The sequence below is a fragment of the Capra hircus genome, chromosome 7 (assembly GCF_001704415.2).
Source record: "Capra hircus breed San Clemente chromosome 7, ASM170441v1, whole genome shotgun sequence".
Classification (NCBI taxonomy): domain Eukaryota; kingdom Metazoa; phylum Chordata; class Mammalia; order Artiodactyla; family Bovidae; genus Capra; species Capra hircus.
The window spans coordinates 8,199,645-8,214,654 of NC_030814.1; the positions used below are offsets into that span (position 1 = coordinate 8,199,645).

A 15,010-nucleotide genomic window follows, 5' to 3' on the forward strand; every position below is an offset into this window, starting at 1 on the left:
GACTGTAGCCTGCCAGACTCCTCTGTCCTTATATTTCCCAGTTAAGAATACTGGAGTGGGTTGCCATTTCCTGCTCCAGGGGATCTTCCTGACCCAAGGATCGAACCCATGTTTCCTGAATTGGCATATGGATTCTTTATGACTGAGCCACCTGACACCCTAGTCCCGCATTTCACTTTCACTAAATATGCCTCAAATGTATATCTTGGGAGTTGGAGAAATAGCCCCAGTCTGTTAAGGAAACTGCTAGTACTTTAACAATATGTATGACTGGCTGGCCTATGCCTGCTAATGTTGAAAAACTACTGTGATAATTCCAGAAGCCTTTTAGTCAAATGCTTCTTCCTAGACCTGAAGTCCCTTGTCATTCACTGTACACATGATTTTTTTTTCTTTTTATCTCTCTCTAGCAAGAGCTGGAACAAATTGTGACTGTTAACTATTATTGTTTTTGTTTTTAATTTATTTTAATTGGATGCTAAGTACAATATTGTGGCGCGTTTTTGCCATACATTCACATGAATCAGCCATGGGTGTACATGTGTTCCCCAACCTGACCCTCCCTCCCCAACCCGCTATTGTTAAATAAATCACATCAAGGTCTGTATGCACTTCTCAGATATATTTTACATTATTGCAACAAATATATAGTCTTATGAGAAATCTCTGTGCAAACATTGTGTTAGCTTGTTATTTATTGCTGCCACCCAATGAATGATCGTGACCAGCCCAATGAGGTCACTTGAAATGGGGTAATGAGGTTATAACTGGATGACTTTTATGCTGATCATTCCTACCCTATAACTGGTTAGCAAAGGGGTCAGAAACTTTCCTGTTTGTAGCAGACACCTCTAGACATGGCTGTCGGTCTGTTCTCAGAAGGGGTAGGGATGGAGGAAAGGAAACATAAGCTCAGACATATGAGAAAAGGAAATATAAGCAGAAGAAGGTAAAACCAGTACATAATAAAAATGCCATGTGCTTCTGTTTGGAGCAGAGAATTAAAACAGCAAAATAACCCTCAGATATCTCCTTAGGTTTCCTATAGTCCTGAAATATCTAACAGATTGCTTATTTTATATCTAGCATATATCCCCCAAACATACATCTATGGAAAAATGTACATATGAATATTCATAACAATGTTATTCATAATAGCCAAAAAAACGGAGGAAAACTCAAATGCCCAAAGTAACAAATGGATAAATAAAATGCTGTATATCCCCACAATTAAATATCATTTCACAACAAAAAGAAATGAAGTACAATATATGATACAACATGAGTGAGCCTTGAAAACTGGCCAAGTGAAATAAGCCAGTCACAAAAGATCACATGCTATATAACTCCATTGATATAAAGTGCCTCAGGAAAAAGAAATCTATAGAGACAGAAAGTCAGTTAGGATTGCCTAGGGTTAGAGTGGGGAAACAGATGGGGAGTGAGCATGGGTATGGAATTTCTTTCTGGGGCGGTAACTCAATGTTCCAAGATTAGGTTATGGTGATGTTTGCACAACTTCATAAACAAACTAAAAAAGTCAGTGATTGTACACTTTACATAGACAAATATTGTGGTGTGTAAATAGTATCTCAATAAAGTTGTTTTATGTCTATCTAGCTCAAAGAAAGAAGTCATTCTCTGAGTTTGGTAAACACCAATAGACTGGGTCCTACTAAAAGAAAAAACTCCAGCCATTTCTAAAATGAATGCTTTCCTAGAGGTTAGTTCTAAAATGGACTCTTTAAATAAAAATTTTAAAAGACTTTAACATTGCATCTAAACCTCCTGTATAAAGTAAACAATTTCAAAGTCCCAAAGCCACTCATTCTGTTTAAAAAAGAAAAATTTGTGACTTTCTGACAGTGTATGTTGGTAACACGTGTAGCCAAAAGAAAAACAAAAATGAGTCAAATTTTCCTTTCCCAGTTCCTTATTATCCTACCAGCGTAGAATGGTTATCCTGTAGCGTAGCAAAAATCCAAGTTGCATTTTGGCATTTTCTTTGTTAGTGTAGTACACGAAGCAGGCTTCTCAGATGGCTCAATGGTAAAGAATCTGCCTGTCAATGCAGGAGACACTGGTTGGATCCCTGGGTCAGAAAGATCCCTCGGAGGAGGAAAGGGCAAGCTAGTCCAGTATTCTTACCTGGAAAATTACATGCACAAGAGAGGAGCCAGGTGGGCTTCAGTCCATGGAGTTGCAAAGAATCAGCCACGACTGAGCAAGCATAGACCATAGCTCACTAAAGTGGCTTCTGGGGCCGTGGGGTTTGGGGAGTGAGAACAAGAGTTAGCAATCACGAGCAAGAGAATTAAAATCTAATCATCGCTATTAATGATATGAGCTAGAGTATCTGCATGAGATTCAGGTTACCTCAGAACATCAAGACACCATAAACAAAGTACAAGTGTTTTGACTTTTTCAGCACCGTCTCCTAGACTGATGTCTTCCCCCTCCAACCCCAGCTCCTAAATAATGTAAACAAAATTCCAGCCAAGCAACATATAACTGCTAAGATAGAGTCAAAGGACTATGGGGAAGAAATTATCTCGTAAAACCGGTCATTTATTCTCATTTTAATTCAAGTTGGCTCCCTCATATCACCCTGTGGGTTCATATTTTAGAAGTGCTTTGCATTTGCACAAAGGTGAGAATCTATGTTGGTCATAGAAACCTCTGGCAATCTTCGTTACTCCTCAGGATGTCTTAATGGTTCTGTCCAAGCAGATGCTATTTAATTTTTCCTCTAATGTAATGTTGTAGGTGTCAATCTTTGATACCAAGACATGTATTTCAAAATGTGTCCTCCAGGAACACACTAAAAAAAGAGCTACTTTAGGCCCACAGTAACACGAAGCTAAATATTGAACATGTAATGAAAAGACTGTAAAAATGGAAAGAACAGGAAATCCAAACTTTGTTCCTGTCTTGCCATTAATAGTTAGTGGATAACCTTAAATCATGTATTTTTTGGAGCCTCATTTCTTCATCTGGTAAATGAGACACTTGGACTAGAGTTTCATTTGGAGACAAAATTTTCTTGACACCTTGTCAGAGTTTTTCTCCACTTTACTCTTATTCTCCTCACTTGCTTTGTCCTTTCACCCTCTGTAGGTGGCCTTTATCTACAGGGATACAGGGTGAATGAGCAGACCCTTAGTGTCAAGCAATCAGTAATTGAACTCAAGCCTCCATCAGAAGAATTTAAGACTTTCTATTTCTGTGCAGAAAATAAGACAGAAAATCAACGGTAAGTCAAGGTCTATGTATTTCTTCTTTGTTGGTCCTGACAAGAGCTTTCTAAGCAAACCCTTGTATTCATTTTCCAACCTCAGCTCGACATCGTCTACTAAATATTCCCCTTTCTTTGCATTGCCCCTATAGTTAATATTCCTCAGGATTTTTTTCTTTCAATACACAGATGATTCTTCCAGAAGTAATTTTTTTAATGAAAAAGGAGTCCATAGTTCCCCCCAAGGCAGTAGCTAACTCAGGCTTCAATATAAAAAATTCACTAACACTATAACCTGTAAATATTAATTTATTATTAAATAAAATATTAATTTATCAATTCACAGATTGGCTGCTTTACCACATTTCACTTAACTCTTATTGATATGTCCATCTGGTCAGATGTTCAATTTTGTTATAAGCCGTTGAAGGGCATAGGACTTATCCATCTAAACAGATACGTTCAGTATCCAACTTGGTATGCACAAACGGACACTTGTTTCATAATGATTCTGAAAAAGAAAACCAGCAGGAAAGCTAACAGAGACAAAATCAAGAAGCAGAGCAGGTACTTGGAGGATCTTCCTTCATCACCCAAGCCTGCATGACCTAACTGCAGTCCCCTAGACACTCGTGCTCACCGTCTCCCATTCCTACCCTCAGCTGATGGTGACCATCCAGACACTGTCTGCCAGCTGCCTGGATAAAGGGGATCTAATCAAGACGTTTACAGTGACTTATTAAAACAAAGGACAGGGGAAAACTTTCAGGGCCATTTGCAAGAAAGAGATTCATTGTTTCAACCCAAAGAGATAAAACTCCCAAAGTGGAATTTTAGGAATCTCCAGCAAGTGACCATTTGGAAAAGGGAAAAAGGACCTCCTTAGGCCTTCCCCCATTATGTAACCTTCCTGTCCCACTAACCCCTGAGCAAGGGCTAGGTGGGAGAACAATGACTGGAGAATTGCTAGTTATTTCCCAGGATCTTCCTCAGACTTATGCTGTATAATCTGGTGGCAGGTTAAGATTGTCCTTTGAAGGTGAGCTTTAGCAGGCATATTAGAAAAAGGGCCAACCCCTAGTTGATAAACTGTATGGCTTCTCGAAGAGAGAAAGTTAAATAGTTAGATCTCACTGCCAAATCCATGAGTGGATACTATCAAGAGGAAGCAATATTAAGTCATTAAAGAAATATTTCAAAGTAGAAGGGCGACAGTTTCAAAGTGTGGTTTTTGGGACTCTGGTTCCAAAAGATAGCCCACTCGCAAAAAGTAGTAGAATAAGTCTAGGAAATGATAGAAGTCATATTCAGAGATTTCCATCAATCTCAGAGAATCTGAGAGTATATTAATTCAGTGTTTCCAAGACACACTGCTAAAAGGAATCCTGGGTAACTCCCCTTAACTCCCACTGCGTAAGCTATCTGACTCAAACCATTTTTTAAAAAGAATGCCTATTAACCACTCTTAGAATAAACATTGTATGGGAAATTTCATAACGCATTATCCAAGAGAATGAAAGGAATGGAGAAGACGAGAGGGGAGATTTAACTAGAGTTTGCGTTGGCTTCCACAACGTGACAAAGGAATATTTGGCCCTAGCCGCAATGCTTGATTACTGTGCATTTGCTGAACTAAACTTTAGAGAGAGACAGTAAAATGCTAGTGATAATTTCTAAAGTCTCATAGCTTCGTTACACTCTCTTCTGGCCCTGTTATTTATATTAACTTTACTTTATAGTTATCACTGCATATTTCTCTTCTGGTGTTTTACCTTTTTGTTCAATCCAAAACATGAGGATCGTGGTTACTATATTAATTTCAAAGTAAATACCCACGAGAAACAGCTGTAAAATAAATCAAAAGACTCTGTAACATTTCATCTCCCTAGAGAACATTTGCTTAAAGAATTGTCCTGTCCTATTACTTCCGCAGCTGGATTACAGCTCTGAAAATGTCCATCAAAAAATGGCTTCCTTTGCACCAGGCTATTCAAGACTTCATGAACCGACCTCTAGAGGAGACCAGAATGTGACTGAAATCCTAATCTTAAGAGAAAGGATTCACAGAATCACCACTAGCCAGTTACAAAAAGAAATAAAAACATTTATCGTTATATAGCTTTACAAGTGAATGTTCCTCTGATATATTTAAATATTGTGATGGCTATAATCTTGATTTTCAACCAAAACACCAAAATCTAATATGACATTCAGATAACTTATATTAACATCATTGATAATTTTGTGTTTTCCCCCTCAAAGCAGCACATGTTAGCATCAAAATATAGTGTGCTGCGTATCTCTGGCTCTTTGAAAGCATAAGTACAATAAAAGCTGATTTATTTTATTTTTTCTTTCATAGTCTTTTCTAAATATTCCACCCTGTGCTTTGGCTGTAGGCTTCCTAGAATGTCTGCAAGTCATGATGTGGGAAGTTGATATTTGGGAAATTTAGGCTCATGAAAATGAAGTGGTTCAAAAGAGCAAATATTTCAGCTAAACAAGGACCTTTCTGTTAGGTTATCTTAAAATCAAGTGACCCAAATGCCTCTCAAAATTTCGTGTATAAAAGAAAATAATTATTGTTATATAAATAAAAAAAGGAAATAATTAAGACTGAGTTCAGGGGAGAAAACTCAGAGGCATGGGTCATATTGCCTGAATTGTCATCTGAATATCTATCACATAGCAAAAGGAAAGCACAAAATAAATCAAGAATGTTCTATTCTTGCTCCTGAACGTGAAATTCAGAGAAATTCAAGACTGAATTCCAAGCACTGAGTTCCTTTCTAGGTTGAACAATCCCAGTGTGCGTCCCAGATGCTGTGGTTTACTGAGAAGCCCCACACCCTCACTAATGCAACACGGAACACAGCTTTCAGGGCGTCCACCTGTCAGAGTCAAGCACTCTGGAGCAACTCATTTCAGTTCAGTCTCAGTTGCATCCAACTCTTTGCGACCCCATGAATCATGAATCAGGGAGGCACGCCAGGCCTCCCTGTCCATCACCAACTCCTGGAGTTTACCCAAACTCATGTCCATTGAGTTGGTGATGCCTTCCAACCAGCTCATCCTCTGTCATCCCCTTTTCCTCCTGCCTTCAATCTTTCCCAGCATCAGGGTCTTTTCTGATGAGTCAGCTCTTCATATCAGATGGCCAAAGTATTGGAGTTTCAGCTTCAACATCAGTCCTTCCAATGAACACCCAAGACTGATCTCCTTTAGGATGGCCTGGTGGGATCTCCTTGCAGTCCAAGGACTCTCAAACGTCTTCTCCAACACCACAGTTCAAAAGCATCAATTCTTCAGCACTCAGCTTTCTTTATAGTCCAACTCGCACATCCATACATGACCATTGGAAAACCATAGCCTTGACTAGATGGACCTTTGTTGGCAAAGTTATGTCTCTGCTTTTCAATATGCTGTCTAGGTTGGTCATAACTTTCCTTCCAAGGAGTAAGCATCTTTTAATTTCATGGCAGCAATCACCATCTGCAGTGATTTTGGAGCCCAGACAAATAAAGTCAGCCACTGTTTCCACTCTTTCCCCATCTATTTGCCATGAAGTGATGGGACCGGATGCCTCATGACCATAATAAAAACTTGGAAAACTTCATAAAATAACTGTATTTCGGAACCCACAAGGACCTAACAGCTCAGCCTCTCTTCCTTGTGGCTGAGGCTTAAGGAGGTCATCCTCCTGAAGATCTCAAACATCGATGACGGCACAATGGGTGCTGAGCCCTGGAGCTGAGACCAGGTCTTAACCCCTCCATCCAGCATTGTCCCCACTCATCCTACAGCCTCTCTTTGTGCGCAAGAACGTGTGTGTGTATGGGGGGGGGGGTTGTTTCACAGAGACAGTGCAACTACCCACCTCTCAAACCTGTGGGATGTGTCTAGTCTTGGAGAACTGAAAACCACTGATTCCAGCAATAATTCATATTTATGTTTCTAGTCTCATGGAGGGCCTTCATGTTAATTCAAGTTGCATCCTCTTCCAGAGAATCTTAAATGCAAAAAAGATTCAAAACTCGCCATTTTTCCTACACGCTTCACCTCTATCCCTCCACCCAGAAGATCAAACTCTTCAAATCAATGGCTACAATTTCCAGCTGTCGTTCAACACAACTCAGATAAAGGAGGCTTATGAGTGTGTGACTATATCCAACTTGGTTCCCATCCTACGAGAAGTCGCCTGAATGAACTCATGCCCTAACAGGCATGCTGTAGTACTCTGACCAACTTAATATCATAATCCGAAATATTCAATTAGCAATAACAGATAGCCCTCTGTTCTGACAGTGGTCCCTTTGTTCTCCAGCAGTTGTCATGATAATAATGAGGACTTTCAGCAGGGGCATCATCAGTAATGTTCCTGTCTGAAACCTGGAGCTCACACATCCTCTCCCCAGCAGAGCCCTCTGCCTTTCTGGAGCCCCGCCAAGGAATGCACAAACTATGCCGTTACCAGGCATCCAGCTAGTGACCACAGCCAACTGCAACACTGGCATGAAGCTTTCCCCTGTAGGAGAAACATAAAAGCAACTACCTCAGTAAAATGTGAATGCCGTTTTCTCAGAATTAAGCAATAATGTAAATCATTTGAAAGTGAAAGGTATAGCAACATTCAAACTCCAGAGCTACTCTTCAAAAACTACTGCAGTTATTCCTGGAAGTTCTAGAGATCTAAAAAAATCCAAGACATATTAAGTAAAAAGTTTTATGTGAGCATTTTCATGTGGAGAGGATTTTATGTGGTTATTAAGGGATATGTAACCCCCAAACAACTTTTTAGTTCTAAGATTAAGAACATATCCCAAGATCCACAAGATTTCCATCCTCAATAGGAATATCATGGAGGGAAAAGCACAGACCAGCCGTCTACATAAGCCCTATCTGATGGCACATTTTAGGGTCAGTCCACCTTTTAGCAAATCAAGGAGGCTTCCCCATTGGCCCATGGGTCAGGGAGTCAATAAAGGTTCACTGAGCATGTACTATGGGTGAAGTGTCAGTTGCCACCAGTGTGGTACCATTCAGGAGAGGCAGAATAAATTGTCCCAAGCATGCTCTCTGCAGCCAGAGGGCCCAAGTTCAGCTTCTACTGGGCCACGTCCTGGCTGCAACCTTGGGCGGATTACTTAACTCTCCCTGTTTGAGTTTCCTTATCAATGAATGGAGACACAGTGTCCGTCACATGTGCTTATGAGAATTAAATGAACAATGTATGAAAAGCACTGTAACAGTGAGCAGCCCCAGTGAATCCTCAATACGATTATCAGCATTATTAGCAGGAGATTGTCAGCTAGTTATATACAGATCTCCCATCTCTGTGGACACCTTCAGAAAAAAATACATAGTATCTCTCACTTCATTACCTGAAGGTGGAGAGAATGGAGGTGAGTTCCATCTTCTTCTTTAAAAAATTTTTATTGGAGTATAGTTGATCTATAATGTTACCTTCTTTAATAGAGAAGGCCAAATATAGTTTCAGACTTTCAGAGCAGCATAATATTGCCTATTTAGAGCCTCTAGGACTGACCAGCAGCTGTCAAAACTCTGTAAGCCCAACTCCTTGGTAAATTTGAAAGATTTCCCATCAGCAATCCTAGAAGTCCTAAATTAGGCCCAAATTAATGTCAAAAGGTCCCTGCAGGCTTAAATTGGGCTGATCTAACACCAATTCTTATTCCACCTCATCTGTTGACAGTGTGCATACTATAAGGAAAACCCCTGGACTGTTCTGTACTTGGGAATTACATTTGGTAAGGTTAAGTTAATGAAAGGTCCCTGCCATGCTCCCCTGTCCTTCAGTATCCCCTGGAGTTTTCTCAAATTCATGTCCATTAAACTGGTGATGCTATCTAACCATCTCAGTCTCTGCTGCCCTATTCTACTTCTGCCCTCAATCTTTCCCAGCGTTAGGGTCTTTTCCAATAAGTCAGCTCATTACAGCAGGTGGCCAAAGTATTGGAGTTTCACTTCAGCATCAGTTCCTCCAATCAATATTCAGGGTTGATTTTCTATAGGATCAACTAGGTGGATCTCCTTGCAGTCCAAGGGACTCTCAGGAGTCTTCATCAGCACCATAATGTGAAGCATCAGTTCTTTGGAACTCAGCTTTCTTTATGGTCCAACTCTCATATCCGTACATGACTACTGGAAAAACCACAGCTTTGACTATACAGAACTTTGTAGGCAGAGTGATGTTTCTTCTTTTTAATACACTGTCTAGGTCTGTCATAACTTTCCTTCCAAGGAGCAAGCATCTTTTAATTTCATGATTGCAGTCACCATCCACAGTGATTTTGGAGCCCAAGAAAATGAAATTCATCACTGCTTCCACTTTTCTCCTTCTGTTTGCCAAGAAGTGATGGGAGTAGATGCTATGATACTAGTTTTTTGAATGTTGAGCCTTAGTCCAGTTTTTTTCATTCTCCTCTTTCACCCTCTTCAAGAGGCTCTTTAGTTCCTCTTTGCTTTCTGCCATTAGGGTGGTATCATCTGAAAATCTGAGATGCTGCTGCTATTTCCCATAGCAATCTTTATTCCAGCTTGTAATTCATCCAGCTGAGCATTTTGCATGATGTACTCTGCATAGACTTTAAATAAGCAGGTGACAACATACAGCCTTGTCATACTCCTTTGCCAATTTTAAACCAGTCAGTTGTTCCATGTTCAGTTCTAACTGTTGCTTCTTGACCCACATGCAGGTTTCTCAGGAGGCAGGTAAGGTGGTCTGGTATTTCCACCTCTTTAGGAATTTTCCATAGTTTGTTGTGATCTGCATACCAGGAACTTCTCTGGTAGCTCAGTGATAAAGAATCCGCCTGCAATGCAGGAGACACAGATTTGATCCCTGGGTCAGGAAGATCCCCTGGAGAAGGAAATGGCAACCCATTCCAGTATTCTTGGCTGGGAAATCCCAAGGACAGAGGAGCCTGGTGGGCTACTGTCCATGGGGCCGCACAGAGTCGGACACAACTTAGGGACTAAACCGCCACAACCCATCTCTCCAGCTAACTGCTACTTTTTCATTATATCAAGGACCTCAAAATGACTTCAGGAGTCCATCTATTGAGTGAGAGTGGAAATCAAACCAGCCCAAGGACTTCTCCTTGAAGTACTTGGCCCTAAATTATGTATATATATTGTTGGTTAAAAAATATCCCTTCACGGTGTTTCCAAATCTGTCTTTTTAGAATGGAACCCATTCCTGAACAGAGAATTTTCATTCAGTGACTCTTGACATGCTATGAATACCTTGTTGAACATGTCAACAAGGTTCTGAATATACTACTAGATTATTTGATCAATCATTTGAAGCAGAATGGGGAGGATCTCACACATGTAATTATTCATATAATGACTCAGAGAGGTAGGAATACATCTCTTTTACTTACTGTCTTCCCTGAAGCTAGCACAATGTCCAGCATACCTTAACCATTCAATATTCATACAGTAAAAGCATAAACAAATGAATTCCAATTATTAGTCTTATGACAGATGAAAATTACATCTGATAATTTAATTCTGAGTTGCATTAAAACTTTACAGAAAGATTAGATATTAATATATTATATTAAGATTAAGGTATTATGTATGTGCTTAGTCACTGAGTCATGTCTGACTCTGTAGCCCACCAGGCTCCTCTGACCATAGCGATTCTCCAGGCAAGAATATTGGAGTGGGTTGCCATGTCCTCCTCCAGGGGGCCTTCCCAACCCAGGGATCGAACCCAGGTCTCCCGCATTGCAGACAGATTCTTTAACATCTGAGCCACCTGGGAAGCCCTAACTATTTTAATTATGAAGATATTGTGACCTATTATAGAACCAAAAGACAAAGAATGCACCGAAGAGGCAGTTTCGATGGGAACTGAATCACAAGAAACGCAAGGCATCTTTCTCTGCTTTTCTGCTTATTGTGTTACTTCATTCTTACTTCTTTCTGCAAGTTGACTTTGATTGATACAGAGAACAAATATGTGAATTTTAAGTCGAAATCCAAAGGAGAGTCATAGCCTCTTGACAAGATGCACACAGGGAGATTGCCTAACCTTCACATTCATAAAGTCTGTGGCTAGAGGATGGGGTAGCAAAGGCTTCACAGCAATCACAGCTAGCATTAGCATGTTAGGGTGAGGTACCTGCATATCGCTAATAACAGTAAGGGCTTACACAGCAGCACTTACAGAATAGCAAAACTAAAAAAGCGATCTGCCCTCTTATCCAAGATGAGATATAGGAAGGAGCCATCCTAGTTTAAAGCCACTTGCTGCCACGCAGAAGTACATGCTGTGACTTCCCTCTCAGATGCTTTAAAGTTGTATTCCTCACCTTGAATAATGGGACCCAGAAGTGATATCTGGGGGCTTCCCTGGTGGTGCAGACACGTAAAGAATCTGCCTGCAATGTGGGAGACCTGAGTTCGATCCCTGGGCTGAGAGGATCTCCTGGAGAAGGAAATGACTACCCACTCCAGTATTCTTGCCTGGAGAAGTCCATGGACAGAGGAGCCTGGTGGGCAAAGTTGTGTTTCTTACCTTGAATGATGGGACCCAGAATTGATATCTAGGCATTTGCTATTCAAGTTAAATGTCTATCAGAGCCTTGAGTGATTAGGGTGACCATATAATTTAGCTTCCAACTCAGGACATTTTGAGAGGAGACACTATTAATAATTACGCTGAGACAATGGATATAAGCAGGAAATGTCGCAGGCAAAGCGAGACACATGCCACCTTATGAATAATGCACAGACTGGTACTCTCCGCTTCCTCACCCACAAAGAGGAATGTGACTTTAGCTGGCAGATTCAGTTTGTGCTCGAGTTTGTATGTTCTCCCTGTGAGAGAATAATTTCTATTTTTCAATACCAGTTCCAACAAATTGAAACAGACTGATTACTCATGATCAAGGAGGTGGGGTCACATGATGAGAAAGTGGATTCTTACCTACTGGCAGCATTACTTCACAGGTAACTCTGCAATCCTAACGCTGTTTCTGTTTGAAATGCAGTAGGGGGAGGAAGCATCGTAGTTCTAGAAAAATGGAGACTTGGGAAAGCCAAATGTTGGGATTTTATCCTACTTAAAAAGTTTAATGATATACAAGAGTCCTAGAAATGAAAAACAAATCCCCATCAAAATGACTATACAGTGAGTTCATGTGCTGAAGTGCCATGGATGTTTACAAAGGACATGAGATTCCTGTGTCAGAGACAAAGGACTTTACTACTCACAGCAAAAGCAGCCGTCGCCCACCACTATTAAGCTGGAGCCTGTTGCATTGGTTCCAGCATCAGCAACTGGCCATACTACCTGCAGTAAGTCATTTGGTTTTGCAGAAATTTAGTCTCCTCCCTTTTAGTTTTTGCTATGTGGAGCCTAAAACAGGTTTTAAACTAGTTGACTTAGGCAACAGTTGAGAAATTACTGTTTTTCCTCAGCTTATAAGAAATAATGGAATCAATTATTCTATACTTTTAAAAGGTTACTATGTTATATAGCAAATCATTATATAGTTTGAGATTTTGAGGATGCTATGAAAAGTGAAAGTGTTAGTTGCTCAAGCATGTCTGACTCTTTGTGACCCCATGGACTATAGCCTATCAGGCTCCTCTGTCCATGGAATTCTTCAGGCAAGATTACTAGAGTGGGTAGCCATTCCCTTCTCTTGGGCATCCTCCTGACCCAGGGATCAAACATGGGTCTCCTGCATTGCAGGAAAATTCTTTACCATCTGTACCACCAAGGATGGTAGTTATCTGTAATTAAAATTATAAATATAAAACCAGAGACTCCTTTTGATGGTGTATGTGCTGTTGCTCAGTAATGTCTGACTTTACAATACTATGGACTCTGTAACCAGCCAGTCTCCTCTCTCCATGGGATTCTCTCAGCAAGAATACTGGAGTGGATTACCATTTTCTTTTCTCCTCCAGGGGATCTTCCCAACCCATGTCTCCTGTGTCTCCTTGCATTTGTAAGGGGATTCTTTACTGAACCACCTGGGAAGCCCCTTTGGCTGGACACTGTTCATATCTACTACTGTGGGCAAGAATCCCCTAGAAGAAATGGAGTACCTTCATAGTCAACAAAAGAGTCCAAAGTGCTTGGGGGCAATCTCAAAAATGACAGAATGATCTCTATTTGTTTCCAAGGCAGAATCATTCAATATCACGGTAATCCAAGTCTATGCCCCAACTAGTAATGCTGAAGAAGCTGAAGTTGAATGGGTCTATGAAAACCTACAAGACCTTCTAGAACCAACACCCAAAAAAGATATCCTTTTCATTATAAGGGACTGGAATGCAAAAGTAGGAAGTCAAGAAACACCTGGAGTAACAGGCAAATTTGGTCTTGGAGTACAGAATGAAGCAGGCAAAGGCTAATACAATTTGCACTGGTCATAGCAAACACCCTCTTCCAACAACACAAGAGAAAACTCTACACCTGGACGTCACCAGATGGTCAATATCAAAATCAGTTTGATAATATTCTTTGCAGACAAAGATGGAGAAGCTCTATACAGTCAGCAAAAACAAGACCGAGAGTTGACTGTGGCTCAGATCATGAACTCCTTATTGCCAAATTCAGACTCAAATTGAAGAAAGTAGGGAAAACCACAAGATCATTCAGGTATGAGCTAAGTCAAACCCCTTACAATTATACAGTGGATGGGACAAAAGGATTCAAGGGATTAGATCTGATAGATAGAGTGCCAGAAGAACTATGGACAGAGTTTCATGACATTGTACAGGAGGCAGTGATCACGACCATCTGCAAGAAAAAGAAATGCAAAAAGGCAAAATGGTTGTCTGAGGAGGCCTTACAAATAGCTGAGAAAAGAAGAGAAAGCAAAAGGCAAAGGAGAAAAAGAAAGACATACCCATTTGAATGCAGCGTTCCAAACAATAGCAAGGAGCGATAAGAAAGCCTTCCTCAGCAATCAATGCAAAGAAACAGAGGAAAACAATAGAATGGGAAAGACTAGAGATCTCTTCAAGAAAATTAGAGACATGAAGGGAACATTTCATGCAAAGATGGGCTCAATAAAGGACAGAAATGGTATAGACCTAACAGAAGCAGAAGATATTAAGAAGAGGTGGCAAGAATACACAGAAGAACTATACAAAAAAGATCTTGATGATCCAGATAACCACGATGGTGGTGTGATCACTCACCTAGAGCCAGACATCCTGGAATATGAAGTCAAGTGGGGCTTAGGAAGCATCACTATGAACAAAGTTAGTAAAGGTGATGGAATTCCAGTTGAGTTATTTCAAATCCTAAAGGATGATGCTGTGAAAGTGCTGCACTCAATATGCCAGCAAATTTGGAAAACTCAGCAGTGGCCACAGGACATGAAAAGGTCAGTTTTAATTCCAATCCCTAAGAAAGGCAATGCCAAAGAATGTTCAAACTGCCACAGAATTGCACTCATCTCACATGCTAGTAAAGTAATGCTCAAAATTCTTCAAGCCAGGCTTCAACAGTACGCAAACTGTGATTTCCAGATGTTCAAGCTGGAATTAGAAGACAGAGGAACCAGGGATCAAAATGCCAACATCGATGGATCACTGAAAAAGCAAAAGAGGTCCAGAAAAATATCTGCTTTATTGACTACACAAAAGCCTTTGACTGTGTGGATCACAACAAACTGTGGAAAATTCTGAAAGAGATGAGAATACCAGACCACCTGACCTGCCTCTTGAGAAATCTGTATGCAGGTCAAGAAGCAACAGTTAGAACCGGACATGGAACAACAG

General features: G+C 40.4%; 1 protein-coding gene across 1 annotated transcript in view; it reads left to right on the forward strand.

The window, feature by feature from the left end:
- The window catches only part of LOC106502368, a 28,750-nt gene extending 23,405 nt beyond the window's left edge, over nucleotides 1-5,345 (forward strand). The window contains exons 5-6 of the mRNA XM_018051635.1: nucleotides 3,118-3,253; nucleotides 5,169-5,345. Coding sequence (XP_017907124.1) covers nucleotides 3,118-3,253; nucleotides 5,169-5,268 — 236 coding nt within the window. The 3' untranslated portion in view covers nucleotides 5,269-5,345. The remainder of the gene's footprint in view (nucleotides 1-3,117; nucleotides 3,254-5,168) is intronic.